General features: G+C 38.8%; 1 protein-coding gene across 1 annotated transcript in view; it reads left to right on the top strand.

The window, feature by feature from the left end:
• The first annotated feature begins 403 nt into the window (after window positions 1-403).
• The window catches only part of rasa4 (RAS p21 protein activator 4), a 125,641-nt gene continuing 104,202 nt past the window's right edge, over window positions 404-21,842 (top strand). The window contains exons 1-4 of the mRNA XM_079815986.1: window positions 404-773; window positions 10,893-10,949; window positions 13,785-13,898; window positions 15,735-15,796. Coding sequence (XP_079672112.1) covers window positions 709-773; window positions 10,893-10,949; window positions 13,785-13,898; window positions 15,735-15,796 — 298 coding nt within the window. The 5' untranslated portion in view covers window positions 404-708. The remainder of the gene's footprint in view (window positions 774-10,892; window positions 10,950-13,784; window positions 13,899-15,734; window positions 15,797-21,842) is intronic.

Below are 21,842 nucleotides of genomic sequence, written 5' to 3'. Positions count from 1 at the left end.
TATTTATTTTAATCTTATTATGTATGTTTTTATGATTTACACTGTTTTTCTCGAAACATTTCCCTGAAAGAACCCCAGGTTGAAAACCCCTGTCGACAATAACGCGTGAAATGTTCAATAGCTTTTTGTAGCCAAGCCTTCATAATTGACTTTCAAAACACCCAGAAATGTTTACTGAAATAAAAAGTGTAACCCGTTTTTTATGTGTTTAGTATCGAATAGTCTACCAAGACAATTGTTTGCTTATCTCAGGTAGCTCTTTCTCTCGAGGGTGAGCTCAATGACTCCTGTTCCCCTCATTCGGAGAATTCAATTTACCCTTCGCGCCACACCTCGTCTCTTCTTGACGCGACGCAATAAAAGTACAATGTTCAACAAAGCCGCTTACATGCAGTTTACAACCAGTTGCGATTATTCTAAAGGGAGCGTTGTAGTTTTGTCGCGTCGCGTCAGCCTAACCTTCTCTCTTCTAGTGTTTGTTCCAGTCAGTCAGTCACTCCTCCTTCCTCCAAACAACCCACAGAGATCAAACCAGCCTGTGTGTGTCTAACGCGTGGATTGTGTAGACGACCGCCGGACCGAACGGTTTTTACATATGATAAGCTTTATAGATGGAACGCACATTATAATTTCTGCAATGCTTATAAGCATGCGTGTTATTGATGGAATAAGAAGTGTCGGCGCGTGATATAGTCACTGAATGACAGCATGGCTAAACGAAGCACACTATTCATCAGGATTGTGGAAGGAAAGAACCTGCCAATCAAGGACATGTAAGTGTTGATGACTTTGTGATAAAAATTATATGATGAATTACACAGAAAAAGACATGTGCTCAGTGTACATGATGATAAATAAACTGAAAGCAGAAGGCTATGGCGGGATTTATTTGACAGATACCACAGAGAGCATTTCAGTTTAAAACAAAGCAAGAAAAAAATCATGTTACATTACTTTTTCCCCCACAATGAAATGGTTGAAACAAATAAGATTTATGGATTTTTTAACGAACAGTTCTGGCATTTATATAATCATAAATATTTATCCTATACTATATTTGAAACACAAATCAATGAAAGTGCACTGTAGCCTACGAATGATAACCTGTTCTGCATTACCTGACCACTTATCATATTAATATGATGTGTGATATGAATATATCTAAATGATGGACTAAATGAGTGAAATGTAAAAAAAGCAGTTTATTGTGTAATTTGTACACTTGCCACAGATGCCCCATATAACAGAAAACACGATAACAGAAACATATAGTGTATTTCTCTGAATTAATATTATTAGATATTACTCATCAGTATATCAACCATATCAGCAGATTCATCAGTGATATTCAGATATTTTACACTCAGAATTATATATCTCAAATATAATATATAGTTATTTTGGAAGCTCATGCCAAACTAATGTATAAACACTCTTTTCAAAACAGTATAAATGAATTAAGCTTGTTAATTGGTTCCCTGTTTGAAATTGGCAGTATTCCATTGTGAATTCATTTGGCAGTCCGCTCTGTTTTCTTTTGTCTGGTATGAGGTTGGAAACTCACACGTCTATGATTTTGACCACAGCAGCCCAGCTGACAACGGTTTATATGCTTCTATTTGTGGAAAGGACAGCTCACCCACATTCTGTGAGAAAATGACTTTATTGGTTAATAAGGTCATCCGCATTAACATTTCAGCAGTGTGGTCATGTCAATGCAAGGAAAATGATTCACTGCCCTTCTCTTCCTGAGTTACTGATTGCACTTCCTTGTGTGATTATATTCAATTACTAGTCACTATCAAATTTGCTGAACTAGTCGGTGCAGGGCCGAACCGTTGGAGCAGATGTTACGTGTTTGTAGTGTTTGTATTGACACTGTGGTGACATTGCCAAGCGGTGCACAGAGAGATTGTACACGTTCTCCACAACCATCCCTCTTTATGTACACATGCCCTGGCTGAGCTTTAGTAAATAGTATGCACCTTTCGTCAAATGATTGCTAGGCTCCGGGAAGATTAGTAGATTTTGGACCGTTTTAGATAGGATAATTACAATCAAGCAGCTGGTGAGCAATCAGCACCTGAGCAAAGGGAATATGAGCACTTGTTTTCTGAGATAAATGTTAATTGTTTGGGACTTTTACAAGATCATTATAAATGGAAAGCGCAATCAGATGTTGATGTTGTTGTCAGGAATGTGTAGATGCAATGGAGCGCACAACGATCAAGATTCTAAAAACAAACTATCTTTAATAATTAAATCCAACGGGCTCAGGAGAAAGATTTATACAACCACAAATAACGCAAAGAGACCGAACAAAGAATTGAGGAAACATCCACACGAAGCCAGAGCTTTCCCTATCCGATCTTTTTTTTTCCCTCGTCTCAAGAAATATCTGCGTACACACGAGAGCACTGAAAACGACTCAAAACGATGTAGTATACATGCCAGGCCAGTATGTGGCGCTGTAATTCTGCCACAGAAATGCACTAAAAACGGAGAAGAAGAGTTGTGGCTAGAAGGGGTACAGCAACGGTCGGAGGTGAGTAGGGCTGTGCAATTAATCGAATTTCGATTTCGATTTTGCCTCCCAACGATCACCAAAATAGTACAATCGAGAAAAAACGATTATTTTGCCATGTTCAGTTTTGCAAGAACACTCTTATTTTGTCTTGCGTTCTGAATGAAACGCGCACGCGTTCATCCGCCCCTCCCGAAGCCACAAACTCTCTCAGTTCGTGAGTCTCGTGTGCATATCATCCGCTGGAATTTAAAAACTCGGCGCGAGTAAAGATGGCAGAAGGAGGGCAGTTACAGCAGCGTTTGGTGAGCAAAAAAGGCAAAACCAACTCCGTTGTCTGGGAACAGTTTGGCTTCGAGGAATCAGACGACGAGCAGAAACATGCTACGTGCAAGATTTTCTACATGGTAGTGGCTGCAACGCAAGGGAACACCACGAATTTGTTTAACCACTTGAAAATTAAACAGAGTGACCTATGACAATCTAATAAAGAAACAAAAACTGACGAGAGCAGGGGTGCCATGTAAACGTCCTTTTTTCCCCTCATATTTTTCAAATAATTCTCTCTTTGTAAACTTTGTTCAATGTATGCGAGTGCTGCCATATTTTCGAATATGACCAGTCGTTTTCACCGTCGTCACCCGGGTTTAGTGCCAGAAGACGCGAATGAGAAGTAGCGCGCGCAGTGAGAAAATGTATCTCTGTGCACTCATCCGAGAGCGTGCACACGTCTCACAGCGCGCAAATATTGAGTTCTCTTTCAAGTCTTGTTCTTGAACGGACAAACTCACACAAAACGTATGTCAACATGTCCATCTTGATGAGTATCCTAGCAGACATAGTCTGTATATGCCTTAAGTGAACTTTATACAGTCGATAAAGACGACGCATATCCGATCCGGATTGAATAGCTTTTGTAAGTTTAATAGGATTCATCTTTAATTTATGCACTCAAATATGCAATGTTATTTTACATTTGATACATTTCTGTACCTGAAAACTAATGTTAGACGTACCTGAAAAGCATATCTAGCCGAACCATATTGTTGATCTTATTTATTTGTGGTTATCATTTTTACGTGAATACTTTTATATTTTGATTTGAATATATGTTATATTATTTATTTTAATAGTTCAAAAAGTACAACAAATGTTACAATTTCAATTGAATTGTTGAAAGGTGTATTTTTAATAAATACAACACATTCCCAAAGTCATGTGAAATAATCGTGTTACATAATCGTGATTTCAATATTGACCAAAATAATCGTGATTATGATTTTTTCCATAATCGAGCAGCCCTAGAGGTGAGGCAAAATCTGTTACAATAATGCAAATACAGTAATTAAATGACGCAATATTGATGTGCGCATGCCCAGTGCCAGTAGTTGTATCCCTTCTAGTCTTTACCGTGCGGGATGTGGTGTGATGACATCACCGTTTCACAAAACATACGGATTGGCTGTACACGCGAAAACGCAAGGGTGTCGGTTTCAGATTTATCCACTCTGGGATAAACTCTCTAAAAAAATACCGGTTTCAGGCTCCTAAAATGCCGGATCCGCCTGGACGGAATGCTGATATGATAGAAATTTTTAACGTACGGTATACAGCTAAACGTGTCTCCCTGTGGACGGGGGGCTTAAATATACCGGGGGAGATAATTAACCAGAACAGAAACAGGTGCGGGATTAATTAACAACCAATGAAACTAACTAGGGAACTAAAAAGTAGAACAGGGAACAGAATGAAAACGAAACCAAAACAGAACATACGGATTACAGTTGTCAGTAGGGGTGTAACGATTCGATACACATCACGATACTGAACTCATGATACGATATTGTTGCAATACTCCAAACTTGTTGATTAAAATGCTAAATTTGGTATTACATTGCGGGTGGAAATGAACAGGCTTGGACTTGATGCTGGTAACCCAATGCACAGGACAATGGTGACACCAGAATAAAAATATTCATGATTCTGAAGCTGAAAATACAGAATTATATTAGACGAATAATGCTTGCACTCTGTCACTGACTAGATGTATTTAAAATAATGTAGGCCACTTTTTATTGGTAATATAAGACATTTGGCATTATCAGGACCCACAAATATTCCCCCATTGCATTATTATACATTTATATTCAAGTATTTATATTTATAGTATAAGTATAAACCTTTTTACTGGAGTAGATGCCATTTACATTAAGTTCAAATAGCCCGCCTTGTGTCCTAAACATCTGGTTAGGCCAGACAAATTTAAGGAAGACATCAATTTATTTACTATTTTTTGGAAATAGTGTAGGGGTAAAGCACATGGTAGATAGTTTTGACACAAATCGACCAGAGGTTCGAATCCACCTTTTGCCTTGCTCTACTTCACATCAATAAAAATGAAGAAAATATTCGAAAAGTGGAAATAAAGCATCTAACGTGTGTTTAATGATAAAGTGTTTATCGGTTAATGGTTGGTGAACAGACATGCGCTGAATTAGAGACATAAAAGTGAGTGGGTCCAATATCATTGGTCTTAAAGGGGTGGTAAAACACATTCTTTTGAAGGCTTGACTGTGTTTGTGGGGTGCACTGTAACATGTGTTCATGCTTCGTTTTAAAAAAAATTGCCTTATTTTTCATATATTTGACCTTTATTCTACACTGCTCTGTCCCTCCTTGTAAAACGGTCTGATGCTTTCCGGGTTGTATGAAGCCAGTCCCTCAAAAATACGCAGTGGGCTCTGATTGGTTAGCTGGCCCAGTGTGTTGTGATTCGCTAACCGCCTAGTGCACGTATGTCGGAAACGCCACGCCACTTACCTTTATCGGAGGCTGTGCTTTGGTCAGTGTTAGAAACAACGGCGTCAATAAAACCATACCAATCTGAGCCCGCCCCGAATCAGACCCAGAACATTTGAGTGAAGATGATCGAGCAGAACCTGTTCAGTCCTCAAGAGTAAAGACTGCGGGTCTACAATGATCGCTACTGAATGGCATTGTTACTTTTGTATTTTTAGAACGATTATAGCCAAATATCTGTCACAAGAACTAACCCAAAACAAACACTAAGCACTGGCTTTAACTAGTAAGTTAGCCAAATCACACACAGAACCATGTTTAGCAAGCCTGTAGATAAACAATACATAAAAGCTCTAATCAAAGAATCATTTACACTAATGTCAGGTTCGCTGTTGAGATTTTAACGTTAGTGTTTGTACCGATAGGTGTTCGTCGGATAACGTTAAGTATGAATGAGCATTTAACAGACTGGTTTGTAGAACAGTGTTGTCATCTGTTTACTTCCTTGCTACAACCTATTACAGGAAAACACATCGATGAAAAATAAATCAGACTTACAGGTTGTGGCCCGTGAACAGCTTCTGTTTGTAAATCCAGCTTTCAGGACAAGCCGTTGTGCATATCCTGTATTGAACTCGCGAAGTTTGTGGAAGTTTGTGTTGTCCTCCGTGAAATGTGCAGCGCGCGCGTCATGCATCCACGCACCGGCAGTGTTTTTTTCACGCAGCTGACGTTGTGCAAATCTGGCATTGAAATCGCGAAGACGGTGGATGTTATCCTCTGTGGATGTGCTTAGAAGTTAGATCTCCTCTGCAGGGAGCCCTGCGCGCGCCTGATTCCCCGCTGACTCAAACACACGTGCATATAACATGCTGTGTGTTAAACGCTCTGCAACGCACCCCTGTCCCAATGAAGGCTGAACAGAGCAAGTACCCCAGACCTGCAATCCGGATGAAAATAACAGCGTTTCCTTGGCATCGCGGCAACAACACTCCAGCCTACTATACCACAACAGCGCCGCGATACAAAATGGCCTCACCCCCCCTTATTTCATATTCCCCGGAGGAGGGGTTTATGTAAATATTGGGCCTGGTGATGTCAGCAAAACCCGGGTGAATGTGTAGTAGTCCCTAGCGGCCGTTTGCTGTAGTCCTTAGAAACTGATTTCTTTAAAAGCAAATATCTCCCTTTGCTTTAAACTTTGAACGTTGTAACTTTGCAGATGTTGTTTATGCTCAAGCAGCAACATTACACGCTAGCTAAAGTTAGAATAGTGAAATCGTGGTTTACCACCCCTTTAAAAAGTGGGTGGGTCTTGTCCCACTCACATACAATGGTTCTGAAGCCCATGTAGTAGTTTAACATATTATTTTTTTTTCCTCACAGTAATATTCACAACTATACACAATACAGATCGTCACTATCCACGATACATAGTTGCATTTTTGTATTGTGATATATTGTGACATGATAGATTGTTACACCCCTAGCTTTTTTTCCTAAACCCTTAACCCTGCATGTAACTCGTCCTGCACTTGTACCTCAGATTACCCTAGCAACATCATAACAACCATCCATTACAACATAGAAATTACATAACACCCTGGAAACCTTATTTTTAAAGTAGTATATCTGCAATATATTTTGATTATTTTTTAAGGCATTTTTAGGGCTGAAATCTTTTTTTTTGATAAAAATTGCAATTGTGATTTAAAGTGTGATAAAACGCTCCAGGTTTGCTGTGCATGATTGTACGGTTTCACAATATAATTTAAATCAACATGAGTATATAATAATAATAATAATAATGGTTGTTGTTGCAGTTATTATTATTACTAAAAAAGGTAAACAAAATAAGAAATGAATATAAAAACAATTCACTGTAAGATAAAAATTACAGTTCAACTGTACATTACAATGCTAATCTTAATTTCTTCACTTTCAATCGTTAAACTATCAAGATTTTATCATGAAGCTTCGAAGCGTTATGAATCAGTGAGTCGAATCATGATTCGCGTGTCAAACTGCCAAACTGCTGAAATTTGGCGATCCAAACTGCTGATTTTACTCACTGATTCATAACGCTTCGAAGCTTCATGATGCCTTGTTTTGAAATCGTCATCACTATATAAGTTGTTATTTAGGGTTTTTTTGCGCACATAAACTATTCTCGCCGATTCATAAAGTTATTGTAGAAGCACTGTAGTGAGATGGACGACATCTTTAGTACCTTTTAAGGGTCTTGAGAGTGAACTGTGCATTGTGCCAATGGAGGCCTTTCAGAGCCATCAGATTTCAACTAAAATATCTTCATTTCTGTTCCGAAGATGAACGGAGTTCTTACGGGTGTCGAACGACATGAGGGTAAGTAATTAATGACAGAATTTTCATTTTTGGGTGAACCAACCCTTTAAAGCTTCTCTTTTATTGACAACAGCCGTTTTAAGTGCTTCTCGTTAAGTTTGGGAAGAGGGTTGGTGCTTCACTCTGCAACACGCAGCAAATATGTTTCCTTAATTAAATCACAGCCTTTAATAATCGTGATTTTGGTTGTATTTTGATTAATCGTGCAGCCCTAAGCCTAGTTGTAATTTGAGAGCATAATTAATTTTATTCTTGCAGCTTCTCAGTTTTTCATGGCCAGTTAGATGGCTCAGTGTTAGTCAGTTACATCTTAACTGCACAGTTGGCATGGTTGTGTGATCCAACAAGAGATGAAAGTCTGAACCAAATGAACCCATTGGTCCAAGTGTAGCGCATGAAGACGGATGAATTTGTAGCTTGTTAAAGAGCTTCCGTTGTAACACGGGCCTGGACTCTGTCAAGCATGTATTTGTGACACAGACAGAACCCACTTAACCCTTGCGTTCTCTTTAGATGACTTTAATTTCGTCTTAAGTCCCAGGGATACCAAAGAAAATAGGAGTGTCAATCAATTAAAAATTAATTACTGTATGCTTTGTTTGTCTGTCTAGTCATTTGACCCAATTTCTAGTTTGTTCCACTGATTGTTCTTGTCAATTTACTCATTAGTTCCCTTTGTTTGCTCTGTGAATTTAAACCCTGAGTCCTCACCCATTCTCTGTTCGTCCTCGTTTGAAGTGGCTTGGTTTACTATTCTTTCCCCTGAGTATTTGTCATTTAAAACCTGTTCAGTGTATTGTTCTTTATTGTGCGTTTATTTATATATTCAACCAACTCGTGACAATTACATGATATGCAGATTATTTACAGTACATATCCATGTTCACATGCAGACTGACATCTTAGGGTGTGTTCACGCTTGGCAGGTTTGGTCCGATTAAAACAAGCTCTGCCATCCGAACCTTGATGCGCACCAAACAAGCGGACCGAGACCTCTGAGAAGTTGGGGAAAGCTAATCCATATGAATTGAGCAGTTTAGTCCAAATTTTCTGAAGAGACTCTTTATATGATGAACAGATTGAATTTAGGCTTTTATTCACATATAAACATTCATCAATGCACATATCAGTTGTGATAAAAGCTGAAGCATGTTCGCTTGACGAGTGAGAACCAATGAGGTTCATTCTGGTGTTACGCAGCACGTTTGAGCTTCCGCAAGAACCAATGAGGTTCATGCTCGTGGTACGCAGCACGTTTCAGCTTCTGCAAGAACCAGTGAAGTTAATTTTCGTTCTACGCAGCACATTTGAGCTTCCACAAGAACCAGTGAAGTTCATTTTCGTGTTAGGCAGCACGTTTGAGCTTCCATAAGAACCAATGAGGTTCATTCTCGCATGTCAAGCAGGTTAGTAAAATGACTCAGGGGTCTCTCAGTCCCCAAACAGAACATCATGGTTACAGAAGATAAGAGAATCAGAGAGAACGAGGGAGGAATCTCTTCTCTTCCTTCTTTTGCCATCATCTCTATCCTCCTCCTGCAGGTGACATGAAGATGATAGTATGTGGTTCAACTGCCAAGCCTCAGTGCTGTTTGATGTAGCACCTGATTCTGACAGCCACAGGTTTCCCTATTACAATGATAACAACAGGCGAAGATGAATCACCACACGATGCACTCATTCTCCTCTCCCTGCGCGCACACACACACACACACACACACACACACACACACACACACACACACACACACACACACACACACACACACACACACACACACACACACACACACACACACACACACACACACACACACACACACACACACACACACACAAATACTCATACATCTCACCAAAGTTGCCAAGGGCAGTCATTACCTCCACAGAGGAATTTCAATATTCTCACAGTGACAACAGACATCTCTACAAATGCTCTGTCAATTCACAGCTCATCTGAGACAGCCTGCAATGAACAAATCAGACAGTGGGATGTCGAAATGAAAAAGTTTGAATATTTTAAAATATTGGAAATGGCATACAGTATACACACACAAAGGGTATTATTTGTTGGACAAAGAACAGGAAGACATGATTATATGCCTGTAATTTAAATCTAAAGTGTATAATTTACAAGGAGGAGTGTATAATACCTGGAGAAAGCTTTGTGTTAGCCTTTCCCTTTCATCCCATAGGAATTAGCTTAATTGGCATGTGCAGGATGAAGTCAGGGAATGATCTGCATATAGTTTGGCATAATCTTTTATTATTATAATATCATATAATGGTATATATGGTATATTATGGTAATATTATAAATATTTGTTTTTAATGCCAATATTTTATTTAACTTGGACAGTCTTATTTGTCATTTCCCCCATAATTGACTTCTCATTGATCTCATGGTTGGATTGATAAAGGTTGTTTGAATTAAAAGATTAATATCATTCTTTCATATAAGTTTCCTCAAAGCTCCAGTACATCAAGAATATGCTTTTTAGAACTTTGAAAGTTCATAATTAAAACCTTATGAATATGAGAGTGTGATAAGAAGACAAAAATATTTGTAAACCATAAATGTACACCGATCATCAGGCATAACATTATGACAGGTGAAGTGAATAACACTGATTATCTCCATCACGGCACTGTTAGTGGGTGAGATATTTTAGGGAGCAAGTGAACATTTTGTCCTCAAAGTTGATGTGTTAGAAGCAGGAAAATGGGCAAGCATAAGGGTTTGAGCGAGTTTGACAAGAGCCAAATTGTGATGGGTAGATGACTGGGTCAGAGCATCTCCAAAACTGCAGCTCTTGTGGGGTGTTCCCGGTCTGCAGTGGTCAGTATCTATCAAAGGTCGTCCAAGGAAGGAACAGTGGTGAACCGGCGACAGGGTCACCGTCATGGGCTCATTGATGCCCATGGGGCTCATTGATGTTCAATGAGCCCCATGATCAGGGCTGTTTTGGCAGCAAAAGGGGGACCAACACGATATTAGGAAGGTCATAATGTTATGCCTGATCAGTGTATATTGTCTTTTATATATTTAATTAAGCCTTGTGGCTGATCTGAGAGAGCAACAGCATCATAATTAGCATGCAATTAAAATTCTTGATTGCATAAACCAATCATGTGTGATCATGAGATTAATAACTATTGAGTTTTTGCCAGTATGCAATAACATTGTTGTTCATTTCCCTTGCAGAACTGGAAGCAGTGATCCATACTGCATCGTGAAAATTGATAATGAGGCAATAATTCGGTAGGTATGATTTTTTTAACCCCCTGACACTTCAATTTGAGCCCCAGTGTTTGGTGATCTTATATTGGTCTGTGTTGCTATACAGCCTATAAGAAGTCAATTATCATAAACCGAACAGGTTAGAAATGAAATTTTCTGTGAAGCAGAACTAATTTAATTTGTGCCACGTAATTGAAATCCCTCCTGCGCCATAGATTGCTGTGCGGTTGTACCTCCACACTTGGCAGCTATATAAAGGTCATACTAAACAAACCTCTCCTCTGATTTGAGGTGTTTGAGGTGGAGGTTCAAAACTCAAAATATATGCTGTGACCGTCAGTACAGTGTGGGCATATTGATTCCTGGTGCTCCACATGGAAATAAGAGTAGGAGGTGCAGAAATGAAAATCTTATATGCATGAAAACACTGCTAGGAACCACCACCACAGTGAGAGAAGAGAACATTGGAAATTTGAACTGAACATATTAAGTTTATTATATAGTTTTATTTGTTATTCACTCCACAGTCTCTTTTGTGACTCACTTTATTCCCAGTGCCTATGAAAAAAACATTTTCCAACCAACTGAAAGGTTTAACAAGCACACAATTGTTATCTACTGTGAATGTTACTGAGTGTTCTTTGAGCCACAATGATTTCTTTGGTCAATAAGTCACATTCTTTCCCCGGTATACCAAATCTGAAGGTAAATAAATGTTAAGTATGTACCGTAGTCTGATGTTTGTTTCCTCAGGCTAGCTGTATGCTAGTCTTTAATGCAGTAAATAAGACATGTGAAAATATGATACAAAACACACTTGTATTAGACGATTAACAAAATGCTATGATTTGATATGAACATTTTAAAGGTCCCATGGCATGAACATTTCACTTTATGAGTTTTCTTTTTAACATTAATATGAGTTCCCCTAGCCTGTATATGGTCCCCAAGTGGCTTGAATTTTTGATAGGTGTAAAACCAAGTTCTGGGTGTCCTGCTCTGCCTTTGAGAAAATGAAAGCTCAGACGAGCCGATCTGGAATCTTCCCTGTATGTTGTCATACGGGGAAAGGTTATCTCCCCTTTCTCTGCTTTGCCAGCCCAGAGAATTTGGAGAAAATGGATTCAGTTTATTTTAGTCGCAATGTCAGCACAGGCTTTACAAACAGACTTTTACCATATGGATTCGACAGCACCGCCACAAACAGTGAGTAACAGTGTTCATTAATGCCTGATCTGTGATCAGTGATTTCTGATGTGTAGCTAATTATTCAAAATCGTTTAATACTGTTTATGCATCAGTGAATCAAGCCAGTGACTAAACGATCAACTTAACATTGTTTCTCTTAGTAGCATGAAACAAATCTGTTATTTAAATTTTGATTAGATGCTAGATTAGTGATTAAAGAACACTCTCTTTATAATGGCTGGAGCTGTCAATCACACGTTGCGAGTGTATCTGCACACTTGCCCAAACTGCCGATTTAATAATGCTGTTATGCTGCACATGAAGCTCTTACTGTATACATATTGATATTGTGTTTGCTGTTAGTTGTGGTGAAAGCATTTTGTGAGAGAAATAGCACTGCAATGACGAGATCACTGCATTCACACGATCAACAGACTGCCTGTCTACTCAATGCTCATCACTGCAACCTTTCATGTGATGGGAAAAGATCTAAAAATAATGCTATAATCAACACTTTCACGATTCGTTAATCTCGACAGCTGTAATGGTAAAAAAAACGTAGTAAAAGTATTCGAGAGGGGTTCCACATGTTACAGCGTTCGTAGAATAAGGAGAAGAAGACAGGATACAAACACAGGATAGAACTCCGATACAAACAAAATAAACTGGCGCTCACAACAACTCAGTACAATAAAACTTTCTCAGCAATCTTTCTCCAGCTCTCCGTCTCTCTGGCCTCGCTAAACCACGCCCCCTCCGCCACATAATCTAATACTCATTTCAAATGCAAAGATGTCAGCCAATCACAACAGTGGCTGTTTTCACTGCAGTCTCAAAGCAGACACGCCCCTTCAAACAGAGCATTCAAGCCAGAGGGATAATATCAGGATAGAAAAAATGCCTTTTATTTCTAAATTATGACATTTTATGATGTAAAAATCATACTAACAATATAAGTACTCCTCAGGAAACATTATAAAATAATAAAAAAATCCATGCCATGGGACCTTTACACTTTGTTTACAAGCCACCTGTCTATCACTGTGGTTAAAGAAAAACTTGTTAATGTTTAAATAGTAATCAATGTCTTTATACCTATTTTCCAGACATTTTTGATACCAAAAAAGGGTCTTTACCAGACATCATTTATTTAAAGATGACGTTAGTATGACCAGTGTTATTTTAGTATTTATATAATGTAATTGTATTTATTAATATTTTGAATTTGCTTTAATTTTTACATGTTCAGTTTTCTTTTTAATTTGAAGAATTGTGTTACATTTTTTGTCATTTGTATTATTATTATTATTATTATTATTTTTTTACATTTTTCTACTTTAGCTTTAATTTGTTTTTATTTCAGTTTTAGTTCTGTTGGCAACTTTCTAATTTTTGTTTTTTAGGTTACATTTTTTTATATGTATATATCTAATATTAATATTTTTTATATCAGCTTCAATGAATGAAAGCAGTGTTTAATAGTTTAATAGTTTTTTTATTTCAGGCTCAATAATCTATGTTTTGTATTGAACGAGTAACACATTTGATGTCCAAAATGTCACAGGATGGACAGGACCTTTTGACTGTTGGTTATATTGTTGACTGTCCACATTGTGTGCAGAGGAGTAATAGGTTTTTTTACATTTCTTTTTTTGATCTATCTCTCAGGACAGCAACAATATGGAAGACACTGTCTCCATTTTGGGGAGAAGAATACACTGTCCATCTTCCTCCCTACTTTCGTACAGTGTCTTTTTATGTGCTGGATGAGGACTCTCTCAGGTCTGAACCTACATACTACTACTTAATGTACATACTACATGGTTGAAGGTGAAGTGTGTCATATTTTTCTGTTGAAATACTTTTTCCTGTTAAAGTTTGATGCGCAGAGACATCTATAAGTAAGCCATTCCTTAAGGTTGACTTCCCCTAAACAAAAGTGTCGCTTTCAAAACATTGCTCTGGCTGTTGGAGCAGTCCGACATGGCAACTCATGGGACGGAAATGCACAAACTGATGAAATGAATACTGTAGTTGCACTGTAAGTCACCCTGAACACTGTAGCAAAAGCATAGCATAGCACCTTTGCTGTGTCTAAAATCGAATACTTCTCTACTATATGCTACAGTACACCAAAAGAGTAGTATGTCTAAATACACAGTATATGAAAAACAGTTGGTGGAAAGTACCCGGATGACCTACTACTTCCGCTGAGATTCTAGAGTACGCATTCGATGCACAATTTACTATTCCATGAGGCCACAGGGGAGGATTGTTAAGCCTCTAGGTCATGTGACAGTAACATGTTGGATGTGGTATGTCCAAATTTCATTCATACTACCCTTATTCAAACTATATAGAATGTACTTTTTAATCTTTGTGGAGTAAATTCAAATGTACCTACTCAGACAGTATGGGCCCTATCATACACCCGGCGCAATGTGATGGCAGGCGTGAGTGTGTTTTTTTATTTCAGCCCGGCGCAGTTATCATTCTCACATACAGCGTCACGTTGTTAAAATAGCAAATGCACTCATGCCCATCTGTTTGCCCATGGGCGTGCTGGTCTGAAAATGAGGTGTGTTCAGGCGCATTGTTGGCACATTACTATTGACCAACAAAAACCTGATCTAAAGTCAATAGTTAGTAATATGCGCCTATAGGCGGGTGCACAATGCACGTACACTCTGATTATTACACACACAGGGATGCGCAGCAGCACACAAACATTTAAAAAAATAAAAAATAAAAGGATTTCTCTCTGGAGAAGCGCTCAGTCTTTCTGCTCGCAAATTCCGCCATGTAAATAGCGAATCCGCCATGGTGCAAGCGCAACTGGCTTTTAAAAGGAATGGGAGATGAGACTCTGATTGGTTTATTGTACGTTAAGCCCAAAACACACCCATGACTCATTAAGAGAATAAAGAACAACCCTTTTGGACCATGCACCTGGCGTGCAGACCGTCGTTAAACTAGCAAAAGTGGATTCGGACATGCCCAACGTGCACCTGCGGCATGCGCTTCAGACCATGTGCTCCGATCGTTAAAATTGGGCCCTATGTGATTTCCGACACACCGATCGACTCTTGGATCCTCCCACAACACGCTAGCATCATTTACGTTACTTTTGCATGGGTATTATCTTCATAAAATGTATAAAACAAATTATTTTCCACTTCACCTTCAACTACTGACATAATTAACATGATAAATTGTAACAGCATAGTAACTGTGATTCATATAAGACTTGTGTCCGTCACACTTTATATTAGGTGTCATTAACTACTATGTACTTGCATAAAAAATTGTTAGGTACATTGTGTGACATTTGTTTTGTGTTCATGCTGTATTGCAAAACACTTTTGCTGCTATTAAGCTAGGATACAGGTGAGGTTAGGGTCAGGTTTGGTGGTATTGGTGGGTGGGTAATTACAATTTAATTATAGATGTAATTACAGAATAAAATTACAACTGTAATTACATGCAGGTATTTTTAAAACAAGTACAAATGATTAATTTAAATGTTAGTCCATAGTAGTCAAAGACACTTAATGTAAAGTGTGACTCTTATTTCTGCTCAGTAGAAACCTACAGTCTCAAAAACTGTTCTGTTCACAGCCGAGATGATGTCATTGGGAAGGTGTCAATCAGTAAGGAGGTTCTCACTGCTAAACCTCAAGGTAAGAGAGTATTTCTTTTTAATAGAGTTTTTAGGGTCTTTACTCAGTCGCTGTGGTTAAATGGGAAATCAATATCCAGAGCCAACAAGACATTTCTCAGTGTCAACAAGATGGAGATTGTAAGACGAGTATTGCAAGAAAGTTGTGACAAATAATCAAGTCAGACCCTTGGTCACACACAATCATGTGTGTGGACTTTAAACTTTAAGACACTTGAGTGTCATGTGACGGTGAGAAGCCACAAACTTCCTCAAGTCATTTTTTAGTTAAAACTGCTACATCTATTTTTAATACAGCGTTTTTTTTTCATATGAGACACTGGCCCTTGGTTTCACAGTCAAGGTTTCAGCCCAGTCCCAGACTAAAATGCATGTTTGAGCTGTTTTAACTGAAAGCAACTTGCAGTGACAAATCATCATAGTCAGTGCCATTGTTTTGTCTCAAGATACACACCAGTAATTTTTTCTAAGGCACTTTTTTAAAAATGTGAAAAAGGTCTGCCCTTTAAAAATACTTTATTAATAGGAGAAAAAAAATGTACAAACGTTTTGGCTCTTTGCCTTCGTCAGTGTCACAAATGTTTGTACATCTTTATCTCCTATTAATAAAGTATTTTTAGAGTGCAGACCTTTTTCACATTTTTGTACTGATATAGGTCTTAGCACCTAATTAGCTGGGAGAGCGCAGTGAGTGTTTTGATTAAACCCTAAACCAACTTTTTTTAGTTAATGATCTGTAATACTGGGGCTTTATTAATGATGTTCATTGATTCGAGTAAATGTTTTGACATTTGGGTATAAAGGGTTTTAATTCTATAAAATATGGTGTAAAACCGCCAAAGTGCTCCCCTCTTAAGGTTGAACGGTGGCTACTGCAGTGGAATTTTCTTATTGGACGTTGTGGTACATCCTGTGGTACAGGATGGTTCTTCCAACGGCCCACTACCCACGCCCCTGGCACGAGCTCACCACGCCCTCAGAAATGTTTTCCCCAATCACATGATGAGAACAGCTTCACTCCAGTATGAACTGTCATGAAGTAGAAACATTATGAATGAAACTTACTTGACACTTGCTTTAACATTGGGAAATCTGTTTATAATATGCTATTAGGTCTGAACTTATTGGTCCTGCGCTGCTTATTGATTCAGTTAATTTGAATGAAAATACATCGTATGTATATCAGATATCTGATCTATTTTTTGTGGTATTCAGTATAAGGATTTGACTGTTCATAGATAAGGTCAGTTCTCTTGCGCTGCTGCTTCACAAGCATCGTCAGCATCGGGAGTTAACGCAGTTTGAGCCAGCGGCTCGCATTGATAAGGCTCTGGGTCTGTGTCTACAGACAATTCACCCTCCTCCACTTCAGGTGAAGGTGGGGGAGAATGACCGCTCTGTTGCAAAGCTACTGGCTCCAGTCATTCTCCATCTTTGCAACTCGCAAGTCAGACAGCTGTCAATCAATCCGTCACTGCGGGTCTCAGGCACTCACGCCCTCCACTCAGTCCCGCCCTCGGTTCATCCTGTCACGGTCTTACCGTGTTTTGTTTTCTGATTGTTGTTCATTACTGTCTGTCTGTGATTTGTGAGATTGTGAACACCTGGGCTGGATGGGCTGTGGGTATTTAATATGCCTGTTCACTAACCAGAGGTTGGTGGGGGTTGTTCGTGATTTTGATCTTGTCTTGCATCTCGCAGGTATGGGCTCGTGGCAGGTGCCTTGGGATTCGAACACCTCTACCACAATAAGATCCTCGTTTGTCCCGTCTACCTCGTAGCCATGATTGGACCAGTCGGCGTTTGAATGTCTTCTTTCTTATTTAATTTCATTAAGTTTCCCCTAGAACTATGTAATAAATTTATATCTTTGCAACCTTATTTATGTTGTGATCGCCCTTTTTGTTGCAGTTACGAGCCGAACTGTAGCAAAATTGGGGGCTCGTCCGTTTCAAAGTTTGGTTGAAGATTTTCCCCGCTGATTGAGAACGCTGTGGTCGCGCGCATTGAACTTGACTCTGATTAGAATCACCTGCGTGCGCGCTGCTCCGTTTGTTAGTGCTGTTGGTTTGCAACCTGCAAACGTTTGATTATTCGCTGCCGAGTTTTTCCAAGTTTGTCGCATTATTTTGGTGAAACATCGGTAAGTAGCCTATCTTCTCTGAGTTTGAATGCGATTTGTTATTGGGTTAATCTTGTTAGATCGTTAACGAGAGGTGAGATCGCGTTATGTAGTGGTTATTTATTGTAACGAGGTTAGATGTTTGTTTCTCATAAAGGGTGTCTTTTTCCTAGTAGGTTGTAGCAACGCATTTTGCGTTGACCCTTTGTTATTAGGGCCCAAGCCCAAAGGGCGCAGAGCCCTATTGTTCTTCCTCTGTTTCTTATTAGGGCCCAAGCCCTGAAAGGGCGCAGAGCCCTATTGTTCTTCCTCTGTTTCTTATTATTATTAGGGCCCAAGCCCTGAAAGGGCGCAGAGCCCTATTGTTCTTCCTCAGATTATTCTTTGTTTTTTTTTTTTTTTTTATTTTTTTTTTCGACTTCTCGGGTACTTTTGGGGCACTTAACATGCTCGAAAACTCTTGAAACTTCGCACAGGCGTCGGAATGTGCGGCCATCAGAGCCGGGCTGAAGCTGGTACCCGGGCGTGGCAGGGGGGCTCGACAGCGCCCCCTAAAGTGGGGTCTGAAAACTTGGTCCATATATCAAACACACTTGCACGTACATGTTTGAAACTTGGTACACATATAGATCTCATCGGGCCAAACAACTTTCGTGCTCTAAGTTATGCGTCAGCCCTACAGGAAGTGAGCTATTATGGGTTGTTCGGAAAACGCATGCTCTGGAATTTAATATACTCCTCCGAGGCCATTGTTTCGATCATTGCCAAACTCGGTCAGCATTAAGTGAACATATCCAGGATGCTAAATTGCGAGCGGATTTTTGATATCTCGAAAAGTCTGGCCGTGGCGAAGCAACGAATTTATGGCGAGAAAAGGGAAACAGGAAGTGTGTTTTAACTTGTGCAAACATTGACTGGTTTGGATGAAACTTCAGCTGTGTGTTCGTTGTAAGAGGCCGATCACATGGATATGACTTTTGTGAGTCAAAGTTATAGCGCCACCAACTGGCAGCAGGAAGTGTGTCACTTTCAAAAATGCTTTGAATCACCATCTTATTTTCACCAGATTTATTTCAAACTTCATCAGTATAATGTGAAAACATGACAGATAGAGACGTATGAAATGGATTCCTGAAATGTCAAATACTGTTGCCATGGCAACGTGTCAAAGTTTAATAATCTTTTGGCTGTTCTGAGGCTCTTAGCATGCTTGAAATTGCTTGAAACTGCTTGAAACTCAACACACACATCAGAGATGTCAGTCAGTACACATGGGCAAAGCCTCAGAAACGGGCGGGGATGAGGGGCTCTCTAGCGCCACCTTTTGACAAAAGTGAAGGGCTTCGTTTCATCTACAATCACCAAACTCAGTATATATATTGACCTCATCGAGCTGGACAACTTTCTAATTTACAGTCATTAGCTCCGACCAACAGGAAGTCAGATATTTTGGTTTGAAGGTGAACTTTTGGTTAAATCGGGGTCTGAGTTTTTACGTTCTCCTCGTAGGCGATTTATTCAATCTCCACCAAACTCGGTCAACATGAAACAAAGATACTGAAGATGCTAAAATGTGAACGGATATTGGATATCTCAAACGGTGTTTCCATGGCAAGGAATTAAATAAGGACAAAAAAGGGGAACAGAAATTCTCTGTGTCTGCTGCTCTCCCCTCAATGAACACAAGATGGCAGCATTGTATTAGTTTTGAAGCAGGATAAAAAAAAACTTGTTTCTCTCTCTCTCTCTCTCTCTCTCTTGTTTGTGATTTATGAGGACACAAATTTGTATAATGACATGGGTATTACACTGGTATTACAACGTGTATGTGTGTGTGTTTAAAAACATACTAAAACAATGTTTTATTAAAATGTAACCAAATAGCTTTAAAATAATCATACTATTTTTCAGATCAATATATTTATTTTATTTAATATATTTCTTCTGAATATTTATTCTCTGTCTGCCCTCCCCTCACTAAAAGGTAGCAGTGTTGTTCTGAGGCTCTTAGCATGCTTGAAATTGCTTGAAACTGCTTGAAACTCAACACACACATCAGAGATGTCAGTCAGTACACATGGACAAAGCCTCAGAAACGGGTGGGGATGAGGGGCTCTATAGCGCCACCTTTTGACAAAAGTGAAGGGCTTCGTTTCATCTACAATCACCAAACTCAGTATATATATTGACCTCATCGAGCCGGACAACTTTCTAATTTACAGTCATTAGCTCCGACCAACAGGAAGTCAGATATTTTGGTTTGAACGTGAATATTGGTATAATTCAGGCTCTGAGTTTTTACGTTCTCCTCGTAGGCGATTTATTCAATCTCCACCAAACTCGGTCAACATGAAACAAAGATACGGAAGATGCTAAAATGCGAACGGATTTTGGATATCTCAAACGGTGTTGCCATGCCGAGGGATTAAATAAGGACAAAAAAGGGGAATGTGTGCTGCCCTTCCCTCAATGAACACACGATGGCAGCATTGTCTTAGTTTTGAAGCAGGATAAAAAAAAACCTTGTTTCTCTCTCTCTCTCTCTCTCTCTCTCTCTCTCTCTCTCTCTCTCTCTCTCTCTCTCTGTGTGTGTGTGTGTGTGTGTGTGTGTGTGTGTGTGTGTGTGTGTGTGTGTGTGTGTGTGTGTGTGTGTGTGTGTGTGTGCTTCTGTGATTTCTGAGGACATACATTTGTAGACATTTCATGTGTCCCCGTACATATATTGTTCTCTTCGAGCCGGACAACTTTCTAATTTAACTAATCTAATTTAACTAATTTAAAACTTTCTAATTTTAAATAAAAATGTCATGTGCTGTGTTTGCCAAGATCATGTATGATGCATATGCAGGGTATATGCAGGAATCCTGAAGTAAATTTTAATACCTTTTAAGACTTTTTTAAGACCTTCTCAAAATATTTAAAGACCTCATCGGCGATGAGAACTACTGTTGAGCAATAAAATAAAAATATATAATCATAAGCTATAACAAAAATATATATTAAATTAGGTGAGTGGATAGTTAAAAAAATTTGCAATTACAAAAAGTAATTCTTGAAAAAACATCTCTGGACTAATTTTATAAAATCTAAAAATGTTAATGAAAAGGTACAAATTACTTTGTGTTCTTATTAAATACATTTATAAAAAAAAACAATTTATATTTAATTTATATATGAATGTAAATAATTATATGGGCCTACACAAATAATATAACATTTCAAGATTTATAGTTTATTGTAAACGTAATGTGCAGCTCTGTAAAGGGGCAACAAATATATGATAGACGTGACAACAAGATTTTTTTTAATCATCTTTAAGTGCACAAAACTATGAAAAAATATGAAAGCGTGGCACAATGCGCTTATGCGCATCCCGGGTGCAGAATGATGCGATTAAAGCAACATGGAGTCAGAGGGCGCAGTGCACCGCGAGTGCACATTAAAAAGTTCACGGCATAAAGAAACGATGAGCGTTGAGCGCACAAATCCTAGTCTACTATGTATATCGGTCGGTTTCTTCACAGTTTTAAATTCCGGTTATTGTGCGTGCGATGCCTTGTGTTGTCACCCGGGTAGGGAGCACAACATCGTTCAGAAACTGCTAGATAAACTCCAGGAAGATAAATTATTTTATCTGCATATCAAGTATTATAACGGGAATATATCATCTTGGAGTGAGCTTTACCGAGCAGCTGACTGACTGTAACCAAACGCGACGCGCAGTTTGAATGCTGAACGGAGAATGATGGACAGCTACAGCGGAGGAAAGACATTCAGCTATGGAATGGCTTTAGATGACTTTGTACTAGCAAATCATAAAATACTAATAAAGATTGCTGAAAGATCATGTGACAATATATATTTCTGATGATTATTTAATTACCACGACATGCCTAATCTGAGCAAGTGACTGCCTGTCTTGAGT

Source organism: Gobio gobio (assembly GCF_949357685.1).
Source record: "Gobio gobio genome assembly, chromosome: 4".
Classification (NCBI taxonomy): Eukaryota; Metazoa; Chordata; class Actinopteri; order Cypriniformes; family Gobionidae; genus Gobio; species Gobio gobio.
This window is presented reverse-complemented; position numbering and strand designations above follow the sequence as displayed.